The following is a 27,402-nucleotide window of genomic DNA, read 5'->3' on the forward strand; positions in this document are numbered from 1 at the left end:
GTGTGTCTGGATGTAGAGTGATGACCAATGACAAACTAATAAACTGGCCCAGTGAGCAGAGCAACATGCCTGGAAATATAAACAAAAGACCCTACTTCGCTTCAATGGTATCAGCAACTACTACACACACCTTATCAGGGACTTTGGAAGCCCAAAGAAGCTACTACTGTGGCATGCACTGCCTCTGTTTCTCTCTAGGACAGCTGTTACAGTTCTGGTCTTCACCTCCATTAGACAGAAATCATTCTGATCCCATTTTAACTCTCCAGATATTTGACTTTTATATATAGAATTTCCCTCCTAGCATTTCTTAAAACAGAAAGTTGAGAGATACACAGAAAAATCCCAAAAAGCAATTCATTTTCCCAAGAAGTACAGCACAGGAGGTTTGTCTCTACTTGTTTTTTTCTCCCAACATCTAGCACGGACGATGAAAAACAGAAAAGATAGCCTTTACGGGAACAGACTCGCTGTTCGGTAAGCACTGACCTCAGATTTCCATCGGCTTCCTTCCAGTCTCTGAAATAGGCTTCCGCCCTCTGCACGCAGGGCTGATACTTGCGCACACAGGCAAGTAGGAGCAGCTCAGTCCGCAGCATTCGCTGCGAGACGGAGCCCTCATCTGTCCACGTCTGCTTATCAATGAGGTCCCTCAGCAGCCTGATGAGAAAGGCCTGTGGGAAAGCCACACGTTATCACCAGTACTGTCCTGGGCCGCCTTGTGTGTTGGGGGAGGGGAGGTGGGGGGGGGGGGGGGGGGGGGGGATTAATTGTTAAAGTGTGATCCAACTCTTTTTTTTTAAACCACATGATTCTGTTTATATTTACTTATAAAAGGGGGCAAAAACAAGAAAATCATGATTTTACTATTTGCATAAGCATCTTTTATAAATATACCTTTATCTATTTAAAAATCATGATGAACTGCCACTTTTGAAACCAGGTTTATAGAACTAAATTTTGAGAGCAAATCATACAATAGGACTTCGTAACATTTTGCCAAAAATGATTTTGTCCCTCTTCCTCAAGTACCTGAGTCATGGAGTATCTTAAGAGTAACCATCAAAATGAGATACCAGTCAGAATGGCTGAAATTAAACAAGTCAGGAAACAACAGATGTTGTGAAGGATGTAGAGAAAGGGGAACCCTCCTACACTGTTGGTGGGAATGCAAGCTGGTGTAGCCACTCTAGAAAACAGTATGGAGGTTCCTCAAAAAGTTGAAAATAGAGCTACCCTATGATCCAGTAATTGCATTCCTGGGTATTTATCCAAAGGATCGAGAGTGATTCTAAGAGGCCTCTACACCCCAATATTATAGCAGCAATGTCCACAAGAGCAAAAATATGGGAAAAGCCCAGAAGTCCATTGACAGATGAATGGATAAAGAAGATGTGGAGTGTGTGTGTGTGTGTGTGTGTGTGTGTGTGTGTGTGTGTGTGTAATACTACTCAGCCATCAAAAAGAATGAAACCTTTCCATTTGCAATGATGTGGATCCAAATATGGGGTGTTATGGTAAGTGAAAAAAGTCAAAGTAAGACAAATACTATATGATTTTACTCATATGTGGAATTAAAGAAACAAAACAGATGAGTATTGGGGAAAGGAAGGAAAAATAAAAGGTACAAACAGAAAGGGAGGCAAATTATAAGAGACTCTTAACTACAGGAAACAAACTGAGGGTTGCTGGAGGGGAAAGAGGTGGTGGGATGGGGTAACTGGGTGATGGGCATTAAGGAAGGCATGTGATGTAATGAGCACTGGGTGTTATATGCAACCAATGAATCACTAAATGCTACCCCTAAAACTAATAATAACATTATATGTTAACTTGAATATAATAAAAATTAAATAGTAAACATCAAAAGACACGTAAAATGAAATAATGGATTTGCAAAAAGAAGGGAATAACAATTCCATAAAATTTAAGTACAGATTCTTATAGTGCTTTGTCTTTAGTGTAAGAATGAAACCCAAATCTTTGCTATTTAATCCCAATACTAATTCTGATGTACTTTGTATAGATATACCTATATACACAATGGTAAGGATGCTTTCCCACACCACACAAAAGCAAACGAGTATGTAACTATTCAACTTATCGACGGCTTCTACCTTGAACTGATTTTCCACTTCCTTCATATCTCTTTTCTCCATCAACTTATACATAGGTATCAGCTCGTTCAAACCTTGGAAGACCGGCATAATTTCAGTTTCACGTTTCAAGTACAGGGCTAAGTCCAAGGCTTTTTCAATTGATAGCTTTCCATTGCTGGTCAAGAGACACCATGGTTAGCAGTTTAAACAAAAATCAGGAAATCAAATTTTTGTTTCAAAAGATATTTTAATCTTCCAGCGAAACATTCAATCAGATATAAATGCCGCCTTATTAACAGGACCTTTATATAAGTATCTTTTCTTTCACACGTAGCACTGGCTTATTTACCACTGCGGAGGAAGTTTCTTGAATAATAATAGAGCCGGTGCTAACTCTTGGTGAAGAGTTAGGTCAGCATCTGTCCCTCTAAGAAACAACAGACAGGGGGCTCAACATCCAGAGTAAGATAGTGATTTTTATCAAAATAGTAATCTTATCCAGAGAGACTGCCACCCAATCAAAAGTCTGAGCGTCTGCATTAAACACATTCTTGTCTCCACTTCAAAAAGAAAGTGAATATAGATAAATCCCTTCATTATGAAATAGTTTTTAAAAATCTTAAAAAAAAAAACCTTCATTATGGAGGGCAGGTGTCCAAAGTCTCAGTGGCAGGGTATATATTAAGAACAAAATCCTCCAAGAATTCAGCAATATTACAGAGGGAAATAGTCTCAGGTAGGCGAAACAACGAGAAAAACCACTTCTATCTTTATGCCCCATTGTCTTTTGCCACCCTGAGAGGTCCAGCAAATGAAGAACTCAACATTTAGAACAAAGGGACATAGGCAGAAACCTCCTGAGCGGGGCGTCTGGGTGGCTCAGTGGGTTAAAGCCTCTGCCTTTGGCTCAGGTCATGATCCCAGGGTCCTGGGATCGAGCCCCACATCGAGGGCTCTCTGCTCAGCAGGGGGCCTGCTTCTCCCTCTCTCTCTGCCTGCCTCTCTGCCTACTTGTGATCTTTGTCTGTCAAATAAATAAATAAAATCTTAAAAAGAAAAGAAAAGAAAAGAAACCTCCTAAGCTTCAGCAGGGCCAGAAAAGCTACGGGACAAGGCTTTAGGGACCAGAAGCTTCTCCGAAAGGCTGGTCTCCTGGTTGTCTATTATGTTAGCATCAGTCTGATCTATGTAGTTAGCAACATTAAAATACAGGTTACTTGCTTCAGCTTTACTCTGAAGACACAGTCACATGGTTGGTTAATCCTAAGACTAGAAGCAACCTTGGAATTTAAGAATTTAGGAGAAAACACCATCCAGCTTCTTACTAGCAAAGAATCATTTTTGTCTTTAGAAATCAAGCGTTTGAAAGCTAATAGCAGCTTTCAGAAATAAACCGAGACCTTGGGGAATCTGTCATTACCTGACGAGCTGAAACGCATTGTTGATGAGACTGGCCCGATCGTTGCTGCTGATCGTTGTGTGTGCTCCTTTTAAAAGGCCAGTCAAAGAATCCCATCCATCATCTTCATAATGCACAATGTAATAGCCGTTCATTCCAACATTCAATTTGATCCATTCTACCTCTTCTGGGAGGATGAGCACATCTAGAGCAAATAAAATACATCACAGCTCCATTTTCTGTCTTGGCTGACGAAAACTTTTCTGATCAGAGACTGGACAAAGAAACTAAAGGCAAGTTTAATATTGAACAATTTTAGTACTGAAATGAGTTTCCTTTTGGACACATTTCTTTCAGAAACCAGAAAAGTCCATTCCAATAGGCAAGGGCAAGCACTAGCTTTAGACACCAATATTTTGAGATTTATAGATCTATGAGAATACAGCCATATTTTAGGCCATACATACAATATGATCCATCAGAGTTCAAAAAAGGGGAATTTTCACTCGTAATCCCTCCCTCTCAGCATACATAACCCAGATGCTTTATTCTCCATCTGGCAAGACACTGGTTTTCTTTTTTGCTACCAGAGAATATTTTCAATCTTCTATCTTCACTAGAAATTGAAAGCCAACAATTTGCTTAATTTAAAGGTTGACCTGATCCTTCTGTTTTAATCACGATCTATAGTAAAACAAACTTAGCAAGTCCTACACATTTCCGGTTTCTTCCGTATTTAACCTAGTTATTTCTGCGATCAGTTACCTGTTTTTGTCTTCAGCAAAAATCTTTGGACTGAGTTTGATTTGCTAGTGATGAATGTCAGTGGAACATGCCACAGGTACCTTAGAGAAAGGACAGATTATTTGTTGATTCAGTCCAACAAACAGTTATGAAATCAACTATCATATGCCACACACAGGCGAGTTTTAATGATGGTACCAAAACTACTAGAGCCAAGGGGTCAAGATGTCACCAGCCTGTTTTCCAGCTTTGCAAGGGATACCGGTTCAAGGACTGTTCACTCTTCTCGGACTTCTTCAGTAGAGCTGGGAATTTGGGCTCCACTGAACCCCAGCACCCTCTGTAGAGGTTGGAGCTCAGAGGGCCTACCTTAAAGACCTGGACCCCTATAAATGGCACAGATCGCCATCCTGTCACTCCTACATTTATTAAGAATAGAATATCACAGGGGTGCCTGGGTGGCTCAGCGGGTTAAGCCTCTGCCTTCAGCTCAGGTCATGATCCCAGGGTCCTAGGATGGAGCCTCGCATCAGGCTCTTTGCTCAGCAAGGAGCCTGCTTCCTCCTCTCTCTCTGCCTGCCTCTCTGCCTGCTTGTGATCTCTCTCTCTCTGTCAAATAAATAAATAAAATCTTAAAAAAAAAAAGATAGAATAGAGTATCACTTCAGTGGAATTCCTGTCAGTGATGTACAACCTGAATCCCATCATGAACAAACAGCAGAAAACAAAGACTGGAGGACAATCTATTAAAAGAAGAAAAGGAAAAGAAAAGAAGAGAAGAGAAGAGAACAGAACAGAACAGAACTGGCCTGTGTTCTTCAAAAATGTCAAGGGCAAGAAGAAAAATGTTAAGGAACTGTTTCGGGAAAAGAAGAAAAAAATACAACGGAACATGTGTGACAATGCAATGTGAGCCTCTATCGAATCCTGAACCGGAGCTTTTTTCTTTTGCTATGAAGACGTTATTAGGAAAGGTGGAAAAGTTAAGTCAGGTTTATGGATCAAAGTATTAGTTCAATTTCATTTCATAATTGTGATAATTATATTGTGCTTACATGGTGAATATTCTTATTTTTTATAGAAATATCACACAACTATTTCAGAGTAGAGGACATCATGTTTCCAACTTACCTGTAGTAAAAAAAATCTATATATATGTATTACATTGTGCAATATACATACATAAAATACATAAAATCTATATAATATAAATATATTTATATAATATATATATATAAGCATATATATATGTATGCTACTGTGGATCCAGGAGGACAGCATAGGAGGACATCGAACTCACCTCCCCTGTGGATACACCAAATCTATACCTACATATAGAGCAATTCCTTTTGAAGAAGAATCAAGAGCTGACTGAATAGCTTCTGCATGACAAATGATAGAGGGACCACACACAGAAGGCAGAGAAAGAGCCAGGATAAGAGGAAACCCATCCCAAGGTAATGAGGGAGGGCTATTACCGAAGGCCCCCATCAGACTTGCCCACCCTGGGATGTGATGGATATAATGCAATTTAGAGGATAACTAGATTATAAGTGAAGAAAATCCACTGACCAACTCTAGAGCATCCACCAAACAGTGGGCAAACTGCTAGAACTCTCTCTGAAGTCGTAGGTGCTGGTGAGAACCACTGTGTACATTCCCCCTCCACCGTGATATTGTAGACAGGGGCAGGGTTCAGTCACCTAGCCAGCTGCGTAGGGCCACCCCAGCCAGTCCAAGACTCCTAGCCCATACCAACTCCAGTCAACTTTCTGCAGTGGCCCCAGCAGAGTACTCTGGGACCCTCCTGGCTTATACCCAGTCAAGCCCCAGCCATCCTACCATGGTGGCCTTGGCGCAGGACAACCTGGGACCTCATGGACCGAACCTGCTCCCACTCCAGCTCTAGACCTCCAACCAGGGCACCATCTCCTCCAACTTCAGCAATTTCTCCAGGGTGGCCCAGGGAAGGATTTGTCTCAGAACTCCCCAGCCCACGCATACTCCAGTTCCAACCATCTCACCAGATCAGCCTTGGTTCACTTTGCCCTGGGACACTTCTCCCCCATCCCACTCCGGCTTCAGCTGGCCAGCCAAAGCCACTAGGCACACGCAACCTACACAACTAACAGTAAATCAAAGAAATACACAGAAGTCAAACAAACTAAGGACACCAAGGATTATATTCCCAACAAAAGAAAACGAAAAATCCCAGAAAAAGAAAAGCCCTAATGAAATAGGTAATTTACCTGATAAAGAGTTCAAAATAATGGTCATAAAGATGTTCACTGAACTAAGAAGAACCACAAACTAGCCTTATAAGAAATGTTAAGGAGTCATAAGAGGAAAAGAAAAGATCACAGGAGGAAATATGAAAAAGAGAAGTACAGGCCAGTATCTCTCATGAGTATAGATGCAAAAATCCTTAACAAGGCATTAGCAAACTGAATCCTACATTTAAAAAAAAAATCATTCACCGCAATCAAACCAGATTATTCCCAGGATGCAAAGGTGACTCAATATTCATACACACACACAAATTAACATGATGTATCACATCAGTAAGAGAAAGGATAAACTATATGATCATTTCAACAGATGCAGAAAAAGCACTGGACAAAGTATAACCTCCATTTATGCTAAAAAAAAAAAAACCCTCTGCAACATAGGTCTAGAGGAAACATATCTCAACATAATAAAGGCCTTATATGCAAACCACAATCAACATTGTACTCAATGGTGAAAAACAGGGCTTTCCCCTAAGGTCAAGAAAAGAGAAAGATGTCCACTCTCATCAATTTAATCAACATAGTACTGGAATTCCTAGCCATAGCAATCAGACAACATAAAAAAAGGAGGGGGCATCCAAATTGGTAAGGAAGAAATAAAGTTCTCATTATTTGCAGGTGACATGATACCATACATAGAAAACTCTCAAGACTCTACTAAAACACTACTAGAACTGATAACTGAGTCTAGTGAAGTTGTGGGATCCAAATTCAATGTACAGAAATCTGTTGCATTCCTATCACTAACCATGAAATAGCAGAACATGAAATTAACAATCCTACTTGTATTTGCACCAGACACAATAAAATATCTAGGCATAAACTTAACCTTACATGTGAAAGACCTATTATTTTGAAAACTATAAAACACTGATGAAAGAAATTTAAGACGACGCAAAGAAATGGAAAGACAGTCCATGCTCATGGAATGGAAGAACACGTATCATTAAAATGGCTATGGCATGCAAAGCAACCTACAGATTTAATGCAATTCCTATCAAAATACCAACAGCATTTTTCACAGAGCTTGAACGAACAATTCTAAAATGTGTATGGAACCACATAGCCAACGCCATCTTGAGAAAGAAAAAATTGGAGGTACCGCAACACCAGATTTTAAGTCATATTACAAAATAAACCTGTATGGTACTAGCATAAAAAACAGACACATAGATCAATAGAACAGAAAACCCAGAAGCAAACCCATGATCATATATTTATCTTTGACAAAAGGGGAATCGGTATACAGTGGGGAAAAGCTCTTCAACAAATGGTGTTAGCAAACTGGACAGCTACATGCAAAAGAATAAGACCACACCACTTCTTTCACCATACACAAGAACAACCTTAACATGGATTAAAGAACTAAATGTGAGTCTTGAAACCATAAAAATCCTCAAAGAGGGCACAGGCAGTAATTTGATACATTTTTCTAGATAAGTCTCTCGAGGCAAGAGAAAGAAAGAAAACCAAAGAACCAAGGAGAAAGAAAACAAAAAATAAACTATGGAGACTACATCAAAATAAAAAGCTTCTACATAGTAAACAACCAACAAAGCTAAAGTGCAGCCTATGAAAAAGAAGGTATTTGCAAACGACATATCCAATAAAAGGTTAGTATCCAAAATGTATAGAACTTATCAAATTCAACAGCCAAAAAACAAAGAAATCAGTTAAAAAATGGACAGAAGCCATGAACAGACATTTCTCCAAAGAAGACATCCAGATGGCAAACAGACACATGAAAAAATGTTCAACATCACTTATCAGGGATATGCAAATTAAAACTACAATGAGATATCACCTCCCATCCATCAGGACAGCTAACATTAAAAACCCAAGAAACAAGTGTTGGTGAGGATGCGGACAAAGGGAAGCCCTCCTGCACTGGTGGTGGCAACGCAAACTGGTACAGCCATGCTGGAAAATAGTATGGAGTTCCTGAAAACATTAATGACAGAGCTACCCCATGATCCAGCAATAACACTACTGGGTATCCACCGCAAGGAATATGAAGACATTAATTCAGAGGGATACATGCACCACGATATTTACAGCAGCATTACTTATAGTAACCAAATTATGGAGACAGCCCAAGTGTCCATTAACAGATGAATGGATACAGAAGATGTGGGATTATATACAGATATAGATATAATGACTATTACTCAGCCACAAAAAAGAACGAAGTCTTGCCATTTGGAACGACATGGATGGAACTGGAGAGTATAATGCTAAGTGAAATAAGACAGAGAAAGACAAAAACACCACATGACCTCACTCTTACGTGGAATTTAAGAAATAAAAGAAACCAGGACAAAAAGAGAAACCAGGAAACAGAAACAGACTCTCAACCATAGAGAACTGATAGATTACCAGAGGGGAGGTGGGTGGGGGGGTAAAATAGGCGATGGGGATTCAAGAGTACAGTTATCATGATGAAAAGACAATAAAGCAATAAAAACAAGAAAAATGACGAGTATAGGTAAGAATGTTGAGGAAATGGAAGGCTCCATTTTCCTGAAGGTTAGAGTGTAAACGGGTACAGTCACTATCATAAATAGTATGAGGGTTGCTCAAAAAATTAAAAGTAGAACTACACTATGACCCAGCAATCCTATTTCTGAGTATTTATTCAAAGAAAATGAAAACACCCAACTGAAGAGGTACATGAACCTGTATGTTCATGCAGCATTGTGTAGCTATAGCAAGATATAGAAGCAACCAAAGTGTCCAGTGATAAGTTGATAAAAAGATGTATATATTCACATACGTACATACACACACAATAGAGTATTAGCCATAAAAAAGAATGAAATCTTCCCATTTGCAACAGCAGAGATGGGCCTAAAGGATATTATGCTATATGAAAGAATTCCTACAGATAAAAACAAGTACTGTAGGATCTCCCTCTATGTGTAATCTGAGACACAAAACAAAACAAAGACTCATAGATAAAGGAAACAAACTCTTGGTTGTGGGGGGTGGTGCGGGGTGGTGGGGGGAGTAGGTAAAGGAGATTAAGAGATACAAATTTCAGTTTCAAAATAAGTCATGGGATATAATATATAGCATAAGGAATACAGTCAATACTGTAATAATTTTTGTTAAAGATTTATTTTTTGACAGAGAGAGAGATCACAAGTAGGCAGAGAGGCAGGCAGAGAGAGAGGGGAAGCAGACTCCACACAGAGCAGAGAGCCCGATGCAGGGCTCAATCCCAGGACCCTGAGATCAGAACCTGAGCCGAAGGCAGAGGCTTAACCCACTGAGCTACCCAGCCGCCCCAATAACACTGTAATAATTTTCTTTAGTGACACATGGTAATAAGACTTATTGGTATTTTACAATGTAAAAATATATTGAATCAGTATGACATATATGAAATGGGATACTGTTTGTCAATTATACTTCAATAATATATGAATAATATATATGCTATGTAGAGAGCATATAAAAAGGTAAAGAGTATTCTTTTTTAAGATTTTATTTGAAAGAGAGAGAATGAGAGAGCAAGAGAGTGGGTAGGGTCAGAGGGAGAAGCAGACCCCCGCTGAGCAGGAAGCCCAATGTGGGACTTGATCCTGGGACTCTAAGATCCTGACCTGGGCCGAGGGCAGTTGTTTAACCAACTGATATTTTGGATTATACATGGAAAGGTTCGATTTTGCATTTTATACACATATTTCAGGTTATATGTAAAGAGGGGAGGAAGCGGGGGGAAGGGGAGAGAGAGAATTATAAAGTAAATGTAGTAAAAAGTTAACATATATGTGTATCTGGGTAAAGAATACAAGAGAATTCTTTGTGCTCTTCTTACAACTCCTCTAAGTCGGAAATTATTTCAAAACAAATTGAAGTACTGTTCATTTGGGTTGGTCAAGGTGCACAATCTGCTTTCCAGTGATGCCCTTCTGAAGTGGTAAAGCTGAAAAACTGGCTCCAGGATCTAACGCAGACTTCCAAAAACCAACACAGTCCCCCCTACTCCCCTGACACCACCTGCAGGTCTATGTCCTCCACTCCAACCCAAACGCCAGGAACTATCGGCATTTAGGGACAGTTGCTTCGTGTAGAGCTCGTTTCCAGTCAGAAACCGGAATTACCAGCCCATCAAACTACAGGACACGGCAATGTTAAAATAATGATACATTATCAGCTTTACTGAGAAGAACCAAGGTTGAAAGCCACATTTATCCTCTTGGGAAGATGATGGTGTATAACTCGACTTCACAGGATACAGAGATTTAGTTGAAATATTTTAGCGGTCAAGACAAGAACACTCTGAAAAATGAATTTTTGTCACACAAGGCAGGTGTTACCAAGGCAACAACCCAAGTGTTGCATTCTGAACGTTACCCAGTTTCTGCGGCGTCCTCAGGTCCTTTGGTGTAGTGCTCCTGCCTCATGTGCACGTTCCTCCCTCTCACCGTGACGGTTATCAGGGGAAAGCCCTTCTGCAGCGTCCACGTGTTCATCATGGTTTTTACATCAAGGCCTTCCTGTCTCCAGTGCTGAGGTAGACAGAAAACAGATACGTGACCACTCGCCCGACGCTAATAGAGAACCCAGGCTTGCGCTCCTGGGCTAAGACCTGTTGACAAGTCCCTTGAAGCTCTTCCTCACCCCTTCTCCTCCTCCCTTCCCCACACTGTGTTCCGCAGTGGCATTCCCACCAGAGCACTGACTGTTTGCCTTTCCATTCCCTTCCTCTACCTGTGTAGGTCTCGGCTCACCAGCAGGTACTGTATCTGGTTCTACTGGGCATTCCTTGGGCTTGGCACCCTGGCCCCAGCAGGCAAGTGAATAAATGAAGGTAGGGAAGGGAGACCAAGGGTCAGGCGTTCAACAACTATGTAACAATGCTGGCTCAGACAGGCAAGGTGGGAGAAAATGTTCAGCCACTCGCCTGTCCTTCCCAGTGCTAACATCAAGACGGTCCACATTCAGCTGTCTTAAAAGCGGATATATTCTTGGATACTAAAAAAGCTTCTAAGGATATTTAAGAGCCAAACGATAAAACATACTACGTAACAAATCTAGAAATCACGGAGTAAAGCGGTCTCTAAAAGTCATAAAGACCTCAAAAATGACAATAGGGTGAATAAAATTTAGCTACCTCTCTAGACTCAACTTCCACTTCCTATGAAAAAACTCCACAAGTCCAGATAAACAGACTCACGTGGTTTTGGGACTCAAATATTAAGAATTCTTTATAGCTTAGCAGTTAAAAATGTGAATTAGATCTAAATTCAAATCCCCACTCTGCAACTGACCCAACATATGCTTTTGGATTTCACACCCCCATCAGTTAAGCTCACAGGTTCACTCTGAGATGTAAAGGAGTCAAGTGCTCAGCTCGTGCCCAGTGCTTAAGCGCTCAAGGCTGCCCGCTGCCCTCATTTGTTTTTTCACGAATGAAAAGTTATGGAGTGACCCACATGGGCTGACTGACACAGCCCCAGCCTACCACAGGAACAGGTCATAAATTCACTGCTTTCCAGAGAACAAAGCTGAACAAATTAGTACCAGTGATACACGCTTCCCACGAATGCTATGCCACCCCCTCGCGTAGACAGCTTATCAGGGAAACTGTAAAAAGGCTGTCAGTCTGCTACAGTTTAACCACAGTCTTTTTTTTTTTTAAGATTTTATTTATTTGACAGACAGAGATCACAAGTAGGCAGAGAGGCAGGCACAGAGAGAGGAGGAAACAGGCTCTCTGCTGAGCAGAGAGCCTGATGTGGGGCTCGATCCGAGGACCCTGGGATCATGATCTGAGCCAAAGGCAGAGGCTTTAACCCACTGAGCCACCCAGGCGCCCCTAACCACAGTCTTATGTGGAGTTACAGTGATAGAATGAAAGACCTCAAAGAGGTTGGCCCCGAGGCTTCCTTCAAAGAACACGGAGTAAACACATGTGTTTCGGGGTACCACATACAGCTGCAAGAACTTACTGAGGTTGAAGATGAATGAGGACCCCTGGAGCAAAAGCCATCCATCCTTTCTGAGCCATCTGTAGGGCAAATCTAAAAACCAAAACCAAATGTGTTATTCCCGGTTCTCTAGAAAACAGTCAGGATTCTTCTCAGAAGGATTAACAGGGTGTAGGAAAAAAACCAAACCAAACCAAAACAAAACATGGTAATAAGCCTGGTAATCCCCAACGCAGAGACTAAACCAAACCATACTTACACTTGCCATACTATTCCACAGGTCCTCATTTCTTGTGTTTTTGTAGCTATACTTCTGGAGGTACTGTACAATACCACTTTTAAATGCGTCAGCACTGATATAATCCCTTAGCATATTCAGAATACAAGCTCCCTGAAAAGACAGCGTGGGTAATTGTTAAGTTGAATCCTCATCTGATCTGCTGTCACACTTTTAGTTTGGAAGAACTCTTTCAAAATGCAACCGCGGTAACATTTTCAAAGTCTGTGACTTGTGACAATTAAAGAAAGTGCATTTACAGAAAAAAAGTGCTTTTCAAGGAAGTGGGTAAACCTGGACCTATCTGGGCAGGGGACTGAACAGGACTGTTTCTCTTCTTCACCCCCTAGTGCCATCATTTTCTAACAGCAACCAAGCCTCCCCACAGGGCAAATGACCACCACTGGCCAGCTGCCATTATCCTCAGGTCAGTGGACAGTGGTGCAGAACCAACACTTGGCGCCACCTCCTGCCTTCCCTGGGGTCACTCCAGCCCAGCAGCGGGGAAAGTAGCTACAATAGGAGCTGGAAACAGGTCCCGATTAAGGAACAGAGGAGGGCAGGCAACCTGGAGCAGAGAGGGTCAGAGGAACACAGGGAAAAGCAGCAAGAGAATGCCTTGAGACCCAGTATTCCTGGATGAAGAGTCTTTTCCTCTCCACCCCCGTGACTGTGGCTCCCTTTACACACACAAAAAACCTGACCATATAGGTGTGCGTTTATTTCTGGGCTCTCATCTGTTCCACTGGGCTAGGCCTCTGTAGGTCTGTTTTTATCTCCCCTACACTGCTGATGAAATCAAAGAAATACCGTTCTGTTTACTACAAATAAATGGGCCAAGTACCATGATAAATGACATTCTCTGCCTTGTTGAAGACAGTGGAATGGTTGGGAATGGGAAGAGAATTGGGAAAGCAGAAGCTTGATCTCACGAAGCAGGGACTCGGACTTTAGCTCTGGCTTGTATTCCTGAGGACAATACACAGGCCCCGTGTGACCACTGTGACTAGAATCCTTCCCTTTCCCTTGTCCGGATAAGCCAGGTGAAGACTGTTATGTAATATCTCCCATTAAATGTTAGCAACCATTTCCAGTTCTGTTATTAAACACATCATATAGGACAGTATTTTGCAGTTCAACCATACCAGCTATTTCTGAGGGCGCTGAAAGGCAAGCTATGGGAGGCAGGACTGTCTGCCTGGTACAAAGGTGAGCCTCAGTCAAGACCCATTTGTTGAGGAAGAAACCGACTCGAAGTTTCTCTTCAGGATTACCGATCAATCTGCGTTGGGTCTTCAAGAGTGAACTCCAGCCAGCATAGGGCAGCATAGAAGGCATTCAACCTGGGCTGTTCCTTAGGAAGGGAAGGCCACCCCACGATCCTATCTATCATCCTTCCATCCAAGTCTTTAGCAGTTTGGTATCCAAAATGTCCCCTTATTATCCATTTTTACCTTTTCATAAGAAACTTCATCAAACATCTCCCGAATCTGAGCAGGTTTCACCACAGGTGTTGACACAGGATGTGAGGAATTTAACGCGTCAACCTCCATCACATTAAAACACTTGCCGAAGAAATAATCTTCCTGTTGATACAGAGACAACATCACCCACGTGACTTCTACTTTAGATAAGAAATATGAAAGGACTAATGTTTGGTCTGGAGTAATAGGTTTATACTTCCAATCTCTGGTCCAAACCTCTTCTGTATTTATAGAGTTTACAAAATAAACTAGAATTGTCATTGCTAAAGAGATTCCAAGAAATGATTTTAGGTTAACATTTTAGAATTTGTTCCTCTTAAAATACCTATTGCTTTAGAAGACCATTTTCTCTTAAAAACAAAACCATGAGGCCTGTAGCCAAATAGAATCAAAACAACTAAAGTGTGTAGTGATTGCAACATCTCCAATCATATTTTAAAGCAAAGAAATTTAGATTTAAACCATGTAGTAAAAAATTTTAAAAAAATGGATAACAGACTCAAAGTGTAATCTGATTTCTTAGGTCATATTACCCAATAGGATAACATACACACAGAATCATTTTTATTAGTAAGGGTTATGTGGAAATGGGAAAATATTTATGATCCGTTGTAGTATAACAGTTACATGGACATTATAACTATAAATAATGTGTTTTGGAAGATGAAAATGGGAAGTTGATATAGGCTTAACTCAAAATTATAGTAAGGCAAAGGATTGAAGTTTTTTTGTTTTTACATAAAGGAAGTTTCTTTCTAACTTTACTGCATGTGATTTTCAGAAATTGAATACCTGATTTTTAAAATAAACACACAAAGTTTCCAAAGCATTCAGTTTGTGACTCCTGGGTACAGGCTTATATGTAAACAAACCCGCAGTTACCTAAAGCAAATGGGATCCTATCTGATTTGACAAGTAGTTTCCTACTGAATTAACAGTGATCTGTACTTGATAATCCTTCAGTGAGCAACCTGAAGGTCGAGGAAATGATATGCAACAGATAGGGTGTCATTACTTCTATTTCTTTGATATTTAAGGAGGATAAGATTTAACTTCATTTCTTAACAATCCTAGATCTGGAAATAAGCAATCCAGTTTGGAAACAAGCTTTTGTGATACCTTTAAAGTTCACTACCATCCCCGGTAGTGAACCTGATTCCTATCTCAACTATCAAGGAGTTCATAGGTCTAGGAGTTCTATCACTGAGGATCAGTAAGTATTTTCCAGCAGTGCTGAATAAAACAGATCAACCTGTTAAAAAGTAAGTACTTACAACTTTCAGTTCAGGATGAGTCACGCTGACCGACACAAACTCCATAAACTTGGCAAATCCTTCATTTAACCAAAGATCATTCCACCATTCCATGGTGACGAGGTTCCCAAACCACTAAAAGGAAAACAGTACATATTCACACATTTCTAGGGAGATCGGATTATCTACACAGCCGTAAACATGAGGTATTCGGGAGGAAAGCGTTCACATGTGCGATGCCGGTATATGGGCAACATTTACAGAATATTTTATCAAAGTAAAAGGAAAAACCTTTCCATGTTCATTTTAAAACACGCTACCTAACACATTAAAGAGCTCTCATTTTTACTTGCCTTTTTTCCATAGGAAAAGAATTGATCCATTTCATATGTCAGTATGAATAGTCTCTTCTGTCCCATAAAAGCAATGTAGTTTCACCACAATTTCTCAAAGTATGATTAACTGTGTACCTGGTGGGCAAGTTCATGCGACACCATCATCGTAATGCCAAGCTTATCGGATGCCAAAGACGTCTCAGCGTCAAACAAGAGAATCGATTCTCTGTATGTGGTCAGTCCCCAGTTCTCCATAGCACCACTCTCAAAGTCAGGAATAGCAGCAAGATCTCGGGAAGGACACAAAAATCTGTTACCAGCCTCTAAATGAGACCTCACCCATACACACTAACATTCAGAACGGATGGGTGTAGGGATCCTAAGAAAAGCCAGGCTGGTTGTGTGGAATCCTATTCTAGGCTAGAAGAACCTTTCACAACCGAGAAAAAGAGGCTCCGTGGTTCACTGAATTGCTCTGCAGCTGCATGACCAAGTCAGATGTTGGCCCCAGGCCTCCTGACTCCCTTTCCAGCTGTCTGACAATGAATTTGGGGCTTGAATATTAACAAATTCCTCAGTAATCCACTAGACTTGGGACATCCCAGGCTCCTGTTCGCCTAAAATCTCTAACACACAATCATCCTAAGAGCCCATTTAAGAAGGAAAATGCAGATTTTCCTTACACTATAAATTTGTTAAGAAAAATTTATTGTGCACCCTCTGTATTCCTCCCAAGTATGTGCCAATCCTGGGGGTGGGGGGGCGGCGGAGAAATACAGCTTCTGCCTTTCACTCTCTGCCCACTAATTTAGTCGGGTTTATCTTTCAAGTCAGAAGGTAAAATGACCATGACATGTGCCTCAGAACCTAATCAAGATCTGCTTCTGCTCTAATTAGAAATTTACTGTAGAGGGGCACCTGGGTGGCTCAGTGGGTTAAGCCGATGCCTTCGGCTCAGGTCATGATCTCAGCGTCCTGGGATCGAGTCCCGCATTGGGCTCTCTGCTCAGCAGGGAGCCTGCTTCCCTCTCTCTCTCTCTGCCTGCCTCTCTGTCTACCTGTGATTTCTCTCTGTCAAATAAATAAATAAAATCTTTAAAAAAAAAGAAAAGAAAAGAAAAAGAAATTTACTGTAGAGATTAGGGTTAAGAAGGATCAGCTTGATGGCTTACACTTGGCAGAGTTTAAGGACCTGAAGGGCTACTGCGATAATCATGGGAATACCAATTAGGAGGCTATAATCCATAGCTGACGTCAGTCAATGCCACCATTTGCAAAAACTGTGCAAAATCTTTACCTTGTTTGGGTAAGGGATACGGAATGCTGAAATAGTCCTCGTAAAATTCCAGAAGAGTCACTGCAGTGTCCAGGGCATAATCTGCCTGATGTATCTTGTCTGGCGCAGCATATACGGAAACCTGAAGAGAAACAAAGTTAGTTAGCTTTTCAAATGCCTTTGTGGCTTCTCTCCACAACTGTATGGAAGATGGACATTAAAGCCTTCATCTTCTGCAACATGGTAGCCAATTAAGAGAAGTAGCAGTTCTAGCTCTTGTCCTCGTGCTGTTTCTAATCAACTCCCCTTCTGAAAACTACAACATATACAAAAATGTCTTTTTAGATGTTATGACATAGTGGAAAAGTAAAGAAAACTTAGATGCCAAAAACGAGTTAAGGGTAGGACCCTCCATAGACAGCGGAGGACTGCAGACAGCTTTTGTCCCGAGGACACTAACCTAATGCAGATGGAGTTTTCCCAGCATTGAAGGTCTCAGGGGCTAGGAGACCAAGTTCAGAGCCTGCCCAGGCTGGGAAGCCCAAGAGAAGATATACCAGGCACAAAGCCGGACCCTCAAGGACCACACCCTTGTTGTAAAGGTAAACTAAAAATAGCTTCCCCCTTCCTCAAAGAGATTGCAAGGAGAAAAAAATGCCTATTCAAGTCTTCGTACTATATGGGGAAGGTCGACTGAAATCCTAAGAGAATCAGTAAAAGGTCATCTTCGTGCTGGTTAGCAGCTGGGCTCACACGAACCAGGTGGCTCAAAAATCTGAAGCCAGGGGTGCCTGGATGGCTCCGTTGGTTAAGGGACTGCCTTTGGCTCAGGTGTGATCCTGGAGTCCCAAGATCGAGTCCCACATCGGGCTCCCTGCTTGGCAGGAAGTCTGCTTCTCCCTCTGACCCTCCCCCTTCTCATGCTCACTCTCTCATTCTCTCTCTCAAATAAGTGAATAAAATCTTTAAAAAATAAAAAGAAAATCTGAAACCAATAGTTTGAAATAAAGTAGTTCATAAGTGCTCCCAGTCACTTGACAAGAGCAAACAAATTCTCTCTGGAAGAATCCACCTTCAAATCAGGCAGTAAATTCAATATACACGAAGGAACTAGACACCATAAGCAAGAACCAGCAGAAGCAAAAAGCCACAGAACCAGAGACACAAAGACTTCAGGCAGGACTGTTACTAGACTATAAAATGTACATTTAATGTGTTCAAAGAAATAAAAGGCCTGAAAATACGAATATGTAAAAGGACTTCTGGGCCCCAATTCCAATGTGTGTGTGGGCTAACCCCACACCTCTGAGCCGTTCTGCTACGCTGCCTGGGTGTCCCCACAATTCAACTGGATTCCGACACGACCCAGAGAGAGCACCAGATCCCACAACATAAAGGCCGAGTCTTACAAAACTGCCCCCACTTCCACTTCAGCGGACATTCTCAAGTCCAGGCTATCATCTGTGCTTCTGACCAACAGGCTCTCGTCTGGAAGGCGCAATGACCACCTCTTTAGGTGTGATTAATTTGCAAGAGCAGCTCACAAAATGAGAGAAATCTTTTACTCAGTATAAAAGGACATGACTCAGGAACAGCTATATGGAACAACTGCACAGGACAAGGTATACAAAAAGGGGAAGAGCTGCCATGCCATCTCCAGGCAGGCCGCGCCCACTGCATCTCCACACTCGCACTGACCCAGAAGCTCTTTGAAATGTCCTCTGCGGTTTTTACAGCGGCTTCATTACACAGGTGTGACTGATAAGGTCATCAGCCCTTGGTAACTAAACGAGAACGCCAGCCCTTCTCCACTCCCTGGAAGTCAAGGGGGCAGGACTGAAAGTTCCAACCCTCCAATCACATGGCTGGTTCTCTGGCAACCAAACCCCTCCCCCGATTAGGTTACCTATGTGCTTCCCACAAGTCATCTCATTAACCTAACTAGAGACACCTTTCTAACTGGTATCAGAAAATTCCTAGTGTTTTAAGAGCTCCGTGCTAGGGACTGGGACAAAGACCACACATATATATTTCTTATCCTAAATCACAATATCACGGCATGGAAGAGATATCATTTAAAAAAAAAAATCTTTCATGAAGGACTCCCCAGAGTAGGCAATTCAGTGAGTGAGTGTTTTTGCTGATAGTTTCCCTGCTGAATTTAGATCGATCCTTACATCCAAGTCTCAAGCATCACCCTCAAATCTCTAAGTAGAAATATCTCTATAAGAATAAGAACCACTAGGGGAACAAATGATTATTCATCAGAGAAGTCCTACCTGTTCAGGCCTCAGTGAAAACCAGCACAAATAAATGAGGTATCTTCAAATTAAAGCCCTCCCCTCCAGAAAAAGAAAATTGTTTGCATTGTTTGTACAGTTGAACAGGTTGTTCACTACACAATGGAACCCAGAAAAGGGGCAAGTGGTCCTTGAGACAAGATATTCTCTTTAGTATTCCAGTATTTGCTGGCACAAATGCTCTCCCCAGAGCCATGTAATACTTTAAGCCGACTATTCTATTTTACTTCCTTCTCAAAGCCAGAATCTGTTCAGATGGTCAATGACATTTACTTCTCAACTGCAGAAAGTGATAGCCAGAAACAACTTCAGAAACCCCTGCAAGATCTAGTCCAACTTACATATTTTGGAAAAGCATAAACTAAGTTCCAAAGGGAGCATGGTCAAGGTCAGAAAACCAGTTAACAGTGGAGCCAGGACCATGACCCAGGCCAGGCCAAGCTTCTCCATGTTTTTGTGATTAGAACCTCATTGTAAATACCAGCATCTGTGATAAGAAGATGCCAACCACCCCAGTTTTTGCCCAAGATTCAGGGGTGTGGGACTTCCAGTTTTAAAACCAGGACAGTCTCAGGCAGGCAAGGACAACTTTGTGACCCTATGTGACAATCTGACAATCCCAGGGCTCACCTTGACTCCACTCTTGGTCATCTTGCTAATAGACTTAAAATCTGAAATAATGAAGGCCACCAGGTAGGTGCTCATCTTCACAGTGACATCAAAATGGTCTTCTAGGAGTCCTTCAGCAACAGTCACAGATTTAACCTAAAATCACAATAACTGAAATCATCAAATAATCCAATTATCAATACATTGAAAATATCTGATAGAGAAATTTCCTAGCCACCAGACATAATATTCAAAGTATACAGCATAACATTTGTATAATTATTTTAAAATTTCTCTTTCTAATATCTGATTGTAATTTCGAGATTAAGGCCATTCTACTCAAATTTTAATGAGATATAATTCACATACCATAAAATTCACTGTTTTAAAGTATACAGTGGAGTGGTTTTTTTTATTATAGTCACAGAGTTGTGCCACTATCGTCACTATATTTTCAGTGTCCCAGATGGTTGCAAACTGGCCCATATATGGTACATGAGGATACTATGAATGGGAGGAAGTAAAACTGAGATTGTTGGTTTTGTCAAGATGTAGACCTTAAATACAGGTATAAGAATTATCTGGAAACACACTGTTTAGTTTGGTTTCTACAGTGGGCAAACACGTAACCATGTAAAACTTAAAAAAGAGCTTCTGTTTTCCTACAAAATTGAAAGTAACCCATGCCTGGGCCTCACATGGCCAAGCTTCCTCCAAACTCGGATTTGCTTCACTGGAATCTGCTTTAGGTGCATCAGGGAGACGCCTCGCAGTGTGGTGGGGGTGGTGGAAGGACAGTCTAAGAGATGTGTTCCCCAAAAGGAAAGTCTAACACGTCAGGAAACACCAAGCACTGGGCTGGGACAGGGCCCCGGAGAAGGAGAGCAAGAGAAGAAGGAGCCTGCCAATTCCATATTAACACATTAACACATTTTCCCTGGAATCTTATTTCTACCTCCATTTCTGTGCCCTCATCCTTCTTTGTAATACCCACCACCCCCACCAGTTCTGGTGTCTGCTGGTCACTCTGTGCTCCCTTGACTCTGAGAGCTAACCTAGGTTTACTCTCGAAAAACTCCAACTTACCTTTTCAAGTGACTTCTACCCACCCCTAACCAAAATTTTCATTCCTGAAGTTATGCTATTTACTAGGAAAGGAGGCTGATTAATTCAACTTTAAATGGGATGAAATCCTGCCTGCTGCCCATACACTTCAATTCACTTTTGCTGTTCCAGCCTCCCAAGAGGTAGTTGGAGACGCCACTGTCCTTCCCCGAACTCCGGGTCGGCAGCCTGACTTCAGGCTAGTCCTGTAAGATTTCTGCCAGTGTGCAGGCTTTCCTGTCCAAGAGGCCAGCCAGATCACATGAGAGACTTTCCTTTCCTGAACAAATGGGTCCTGGATATCCATGGTATCTTTGTGAAGTCTTAGGAGCTCCCAGCCTTCACCCTGCAAACCTATGAGTTTCTCTATCGGTGTTTTTTTGGTCCTCAGTCTCCCCCTTGATTTTATCCTCCCCTGTTCTTTATTCTCCCAAAGCTGTGATTGATTCTCTAATTAGAGAACTCACAAGCCTGGAAGCAATGTCGTAATATTGAGGAATGGAAGGATAATTGGAACAGGCATGTTCTCGATCTCAAATTTATATCAGGAAAACAACATAATTGTTTCTTGTTTTCTTCACCTACAAATGTGGGTGGAGTAGACAGAAGTTCTTAGCTGGTAGAGATTTGCTGAAGAGCACTTTTCAAAGAGCATGGCCTTCTGAGGGGGTGTCTAGGAGAATCTTGTTTGCAGAAAGGATTTTTAAGGTATTCAGTGCTGGGGGGGCGGGGGGGGGAGGTGGCTGGTGGTCTGTAGAGTTTTAAGTGTTGCAAGGTACTGTCCTAGAGGCTGGCTGTGGCTCTCAGAGCCCTCACGTTAAGATTCAGCCTCCCTGGTGATCACAGGGTTGAGCTGGGACACCCTTTAAGACTCTGGGCAAAGTGTCTTCCACCTGAGTCTCATCCACAGCAAGCTCCCCGAACACAGGCTGTGTGTGTTTCACAAGATGATCCGCAGCTGTTGCAGGCTGAGAGCTCAGCGGATGAGTTGTTCTAAGCTGCTAGAATCATCGCTCCATGGCGCGTACTGAGTAGTTACATTCATTCGGCATGGCCATTTTCTCACCACTTTTGAAAATCAGATGGGACGCTGTCCACGTTTGCTTTGGAATTGGAGGATCATGGTCTCTTTAAAGGGAACAGAGCTATCTATCACTACTTACCTTCTGTATTGTAATATTCAGATAAGATTACTTTTTTTTCTGTTCACCCAATTTCACAGATATAGTTACAAATCAGACGGTTACTATTAGTATATCCGATATAGAAATTATAGAGAACTACATACTACAAATATAGCCGTATGTGACCAAGTGTGTCCTTGATAAGATCATAGGAGAAGAGGAAGGGGAAAGTGCTTTGGGAAGGGCACTCTCATTTAAACCAGACCTGAGTCCCTTACAGTGTCCCTCGTGCCATACCAGGGACTTGGAATGCCTCTTGGACTGAAATCCTCCATATTTTTAGGGACAATTTTTTTTCTCTGACTACAGAAAAATTATGGCCTGAAACAAAAGCACGGGTTGGAAATGAAGAAAGAAAAGTTAGCTGTCACACAAGAAAACAAAAAACACAGGTGACCTGAATATTAACTGTCCCTGGGGTAATGCAAGTGACAGCATTTTGACAGAGTTTTCCTGTGAGCAGACACACAGGCATTCAGACTCACCAGTGGCATATTGGAGATGGCGAGGTGTCTTGGCTCCCTTCTGATCTTGACTGAAAAATTCGCTTTGAAGGCAGGTTCATCAAAGCAGGGAAAGGCCATTCTGGCTGCGGTGGGTTCAAAGTGTGTTGATGCCAGTACTCTAAAATTATGGGGAGTGAAAGAAAAGTACAGCATAAAGCACCAGGGACTCTAAAAGAGATGTATGTTTGGTTCTTAATTCCTAGAGATACCATAAGATTATGGATTTCACTACTGAAAAAAAATCTTTCATAGAACAAAAGTTATCATAAACTAAGTAAAAAGACAAGCAAAAAACTGGGAAAATGGATTGAAAGCTATTTGACAAAAAGGGTTAATAGCCTTGACAGAGAAAGAACACTTAAAAATGAGTAACATGGGGCGCCTGGGTAACTCAGTGGGTTAAGCCTCTGCCTTTTGCTCAGGTCATGATCTCAAGGTCCTGGGATCGAGCCCCAAATCGGGCTCTCTGCTCAGCAGAGAGCCTGCTTCCTCCTCTCTCTCTGCCTGCCTCTCTGCCTGCTTGTGATCTCTGTCTGTCAAATAAATAAATAAAATCTTTTTAAAAAACGAGTAACATTATGCCAGCAAACAAGGGGAATAGCAGGTACAAGTCATAAACAGGCAACTCGCAGAAGAAGAACCTACAAATAGTCAATAAACTTATCAAAACCTGCTCAATTTCCTTAACAATCAATGAAGTGTAAATTACAGGGATATACCTATTGGCTTTTTGGCTCTAAAAAGACTGCCCATATATGGTATTGGCTACAGGTGAGGAATATGGCAAGGGATATCAAGATTGTAAACCCTTCAACTTAACAATTTTATATCTAGGCATTTATTCTAAGGAAATGATTAACAAAGATATTGCTGTTGCTGAAAGGGTGGAAACAACCTAATCTCTGTCAATGGGGTATGAGTTAAATCAGAGCACATACATTTAATATACTCATTAAAATAATGTACAGTGATAGACATCCACATGAAACATCTCAATATATTAAAATAAAATCCTTTATAAGATGGAAAATATAGCTCCATTATATAATGTATATCCATACCCAGAGAGAAGTCTGGAAGGATGATCCCTAAAATAAAAGTAGTAGTTATTTTTAGGGGCTGTGATAGGGACAAAATTTACTTTCTAAAAAATTATTTTGGGTAGCATCTGACCTTTTGTTTACCTCAAAAGAATAATATGGAATCAGAAAAATAAGTGAGTATAATCTACTAACAAACAAAATTTTACTTTATTTTTTTAAGATTTTTATTTATTTGTTTGATGCAGGGAGAGAGCGGGAGAGAGAAGGAAAGAGCAAGCATAAGCAGGAAGAATGGCAGACGGAGGGAGAACCAGGCTCCCTGCTCAGCAAGGAATCCGATTCGGGGCTCGATCCCAGACCTTGGGATTATGACCTGAGCCGAAGGCAACAGCTTAACCAACTGAGCCACCCAGGCATCCCTAAAATTTGATTTTAAAATACAGCATAGGGGTGCCTGGGTGGCTTCGTGGGTTGAGGGTCTGCCTTTGGCTCAGGTCATGATCTCAGAGTCCTGGGATGGAGGCCCATGCCCAGCTCCCTGCTCAGTGGGGAGTCTGTTTCTCCATCTCCCTCTGCCCCTCCCCCTGCTCCATTTCTCTCTCAAATAAACACATTAAAAAATAATAAATAAAATTCAGCATAAAATCCCCCCAAATAGATTGCCTCCTTAAAAACAGAACAAAAGCAAGGCAGATGAGGATCCTTAAAAAAGCTTTAACTAAGAAAAAAAAATATTTCTTCTAATAGGCTCTACGGGGTAAACAGCATTCTCCAAACACACGTGGAAGTCTTAATCCCTCGTATCTGTGAAGATGACTTTGGAAAAAGGGTTTTCGCAGATGTCATCAAATGAAGATGAGGCCATGAAGTTGGGCCTTAGTCTAGTAAGACTAGTGTCCTTAAAAGAAGAGGAAAACTTGGGGAATGACCGCATGATAACAGGCAGAGTCCAGAGTGATGTCGGTAGGAGCCAAGGAATGCCAACAATCGATGGCCTCCACAAACTAGAAAGAGGGAGGGAAGAGCTCTTTGCAGAGATGTAGAGAGAGCCTAGCCCTACTGATCCCTGGATTTGGACTGCTGGCCTCCAGAACTGACAGAGCAGAAATTTCTATTGTTCTAAGCCACCCAGTCTATGGTACTTCATTATAGCAGCTCTAGGGAGCTAATCCTAGGCCAGGAGAATTAAAAATGTTTATTATCTATCAGAATTCTAAACAAATAAACAAATCGGTACTTTGGCAGAGCTGAAGGAAAGAAAACTGATTAAAACAGAATGAAAAAAAAAATGAGATCCAAAAAACAAAGAAAAGAATCTATGGGCTATTTTTAGCTACATATATGAAACACAAAATCAAAACATTCAACCATCAAGGGAGTGTTAAGAAATAATCCATATGAAATAGCATGGGCAGCACTTGGAGTTTAAAAAAAAAAAATAGAAAGAAGTACCTCACTTCCCCTTCCTTGGTCCTGTAGGTGCTTTTATAAAATCCATTCAAATGCTCAGAAAGATGGCCAGAGTAGTCAATGACAACTGTGTACAGGAGTCCAACAGCCAGAGGCTCAGGAGCCAGAAGTGCGATTTGCTCGTGAGGCGGGTACTCCAGGACTCTCAAGGGTTCTACAGACAGCCTCTCTCCGACTCTCTTCTTGAGGGTGGCCTTAGATATTTGCAGGAGGTGACTATGCAGGATGATGGTACTCGTAGGCTGGCTGGCTGTGATTTCTATTTCCGTGGTTCCCTCGAAAGACAGAGTGGTGAGATTTGCATGGATCAGGAGATCGTAATGCACTGGGGTGATGTGCTCAGGAAGTCGCATTTTCTCCCAAGGGAATGGAGTCCCATTGCCAGCTTTTGGAGATGTAGTGTCACTGCTCTGACACCACGAAGGAGTTGACACAGTTAAGAGAATCAACAGTGAGGACGGTAGAAATGGCATGGTTACCAGTGGCCATCTGATGAACAGAGATAACATCTTCTTGCTCCAATTACCTAGCGGCAAAATGTATAAAAGCACCCCCCCCAAAAAATTGAGTCACTAAAATATTATCAAGACAGCAAAATTTCACAATGTATCTACCCAGGATTAACCGATATAGATACAAACTTTCAAAAGTTCTAGGTCTTTACCTGAAAGCAAAATGACCTTCCCTACCTTATTGATTCACACAAGAAAGAAGTTACTGGTTAGCAACAATCTTCACACCTATTAAAATGTATCATTTGGCTCCCCAAGTTTAAAAGAACTCTATTTGTCAGGGTTCTTGGTTGAAAGCAATAGAACGAGCTCACTAAGTAGTTCACCAAAAGTGTCACAGACTTGTCAGGACACTTGGGAAGCCAGCCACATGAAAGAGGCCAAGATGGACAGCCAGAACCACGTCGGAGAAATTGACCTGATGACCATGCCCCACGACCCGGGGCCTTGGAGGAAGCTGCCCTGCTGTGTAGGGACCAGCTACTGGATGCTGCCGCAGCCACTGCCGATGTGAGGTCCCTACTGCCCCTGCAGCTTGGCAGGACCTTGTTCAGGCGAGGTAAGGCATCACACCACCAACCCGGGAGGTGGGAAGAGCAAGAATCTGGATTTCACAGCCACTGCAGTCAATAGAGGACAGTCTGGCTCCCCTCCAGGCTTACAAATAGAGAATTTGTAACATACAGGAAGCATAGGTAGGAGATACAGACACTGAGTAGCAGTGGGTGGGGGGAGACAGGTATCCATTAACAGTAACCCTTAATACCAGCGGTGTCTGTCAAATGTCATGCCAAAAGTTCATCTAATAGGTATTCAGCCAGGGATGACTTAAAGGGTTTATGGTGATTTTCACAGCAACAGTTTGTGTCAAACCTAACAACCTCCTGGATACCCTCTTATAGTCATCCAACAAAGACATGTTGGGGGCACCTGGGTGGCTCAATGGGTTAAGCCTCTGCCTTCGGTTCAGGTCATGATCCCAGAGTCCTGGGATCGAGCCCCACATCGGGCTCTCTGCTCCGCGGGGACCCTGCTTCCTCCTCTCTCTCTACCTGCCTCTCTGACTCCTTGTGATCTCTGTCAAATGAATAAATAAAATCTAAAAAAAAAAAAAGAAAAAAAAAAAGACATGTTGAATGCCTGCTACCTGCAAGGCGGTGTGCTACTACTATGTGGGGTGTAATAATACATAAGACACAAACCCCACAATCAAAGACTTCAAAATATGGAAAGGCAGAAAGCATTCAGACACAGATGGTAGAATGCAACAGAGAAAGCATGAAGCATTCTAAGAATGATAATAACAGATACTGCTGGGGGAGAAGAGATTGACATTGCTGCACAGAGACTCTGGGGTGCCTTCACGGAAGACCAGCACTGGAGCATGGTTTGGAAGGATGGGTTGGACTTGGAAATGAAGGCAGGGCATTAAAGACACTTTATTTTAAAGGTCTAGGGACACAAAAGGAATGTGAATTATAAGGGAGCTGGCAACCATGGCTGAGAACTGAACATTTCTCTCTCTTAGACAAAGACATTTCTCGAATGGGTGTTTGTCAGGATGCATCTGTTAGATGAGTCCA

General features: G+C 41.8%; 1 protein-coding gene across 1 annotated transcript in view; it reads right to left on the reverse strand.

The window, feature by feature from the left end:
* LOC111148453 (endoplasmic reticulum aminopeptidase 1) overlaps positions 1-26,689 on the reverse strand; it is a 34,083-nt gene extending 7,394 nt beyond the window's left edge. The window contains exons 1-14 of the mRNA XM_022505004.1: positions 25,290-26,689; positions 22,774-22,912; positions 20,022-20,156; positions 17,113-17,233; positions 15,951-16,105; positions 15,502-15,615; positions 14,198-14,329; positions 12,726-12,857; positions 12,488-12,559; positions 10,890-11,044; positions 4,264-4,343; positions 3,520-3,703; positions 2,118-2,274; positions 490-674 (exon numbers count right to left, since the gene is read on the reverse strand). Of these exons, the coding sequence (XP_022360712.1) occupies positions 490-674; positions 2,118-2,274; positions 3,520-3,703; positions 4,264-4,343; positions 10,890-11,044; positions 12,488-12,559; positions 12,726-12,857; positions 14,198-14,329; positions 15,502-15,615; positions 15,951-16,105; positions 17,113-17,233; positions 20,022-20,156; positions 22,774-22,912; positions 25,290-25,816 (2,288 nt within the window). The 5' untranslated portion in view covers positions 25,817-26,689. The remainder of the gene's footprint in view (positions 1-489; positions 675-2,117; positions 2,275-3,519; positions 3,704-4,263; positions 4,344-10,889; positions 11,045-12,487; positions 12,560-12,725; positions 12,858-14,197; positions 14,330-15,501; positions 15,616-15,950; positions 16,106-17,112; positions 17,234-20,021; positions 20,157-22,773; positions 22,913-25,289) is intronic.
* Positions 26,690-27,402: the final 713 nt, after the last annotated feature.

Source organism: Enhydra lutris, unplaced genomic scaffold (assembly GCF_002288905.1).
Source record: "Enhydra lutris kenyoni isolate GAN:26980312 unplaced genomic scaffold, ASM228890v2 scaffoldscaffold19, whole genome shotgun sequence".
Lineage (NCBI taxonomy): Eukaryota > Metazoa > Chordata > Mammalia > Carnivora > Mustelidae > Enhydra > Enhydra lutris.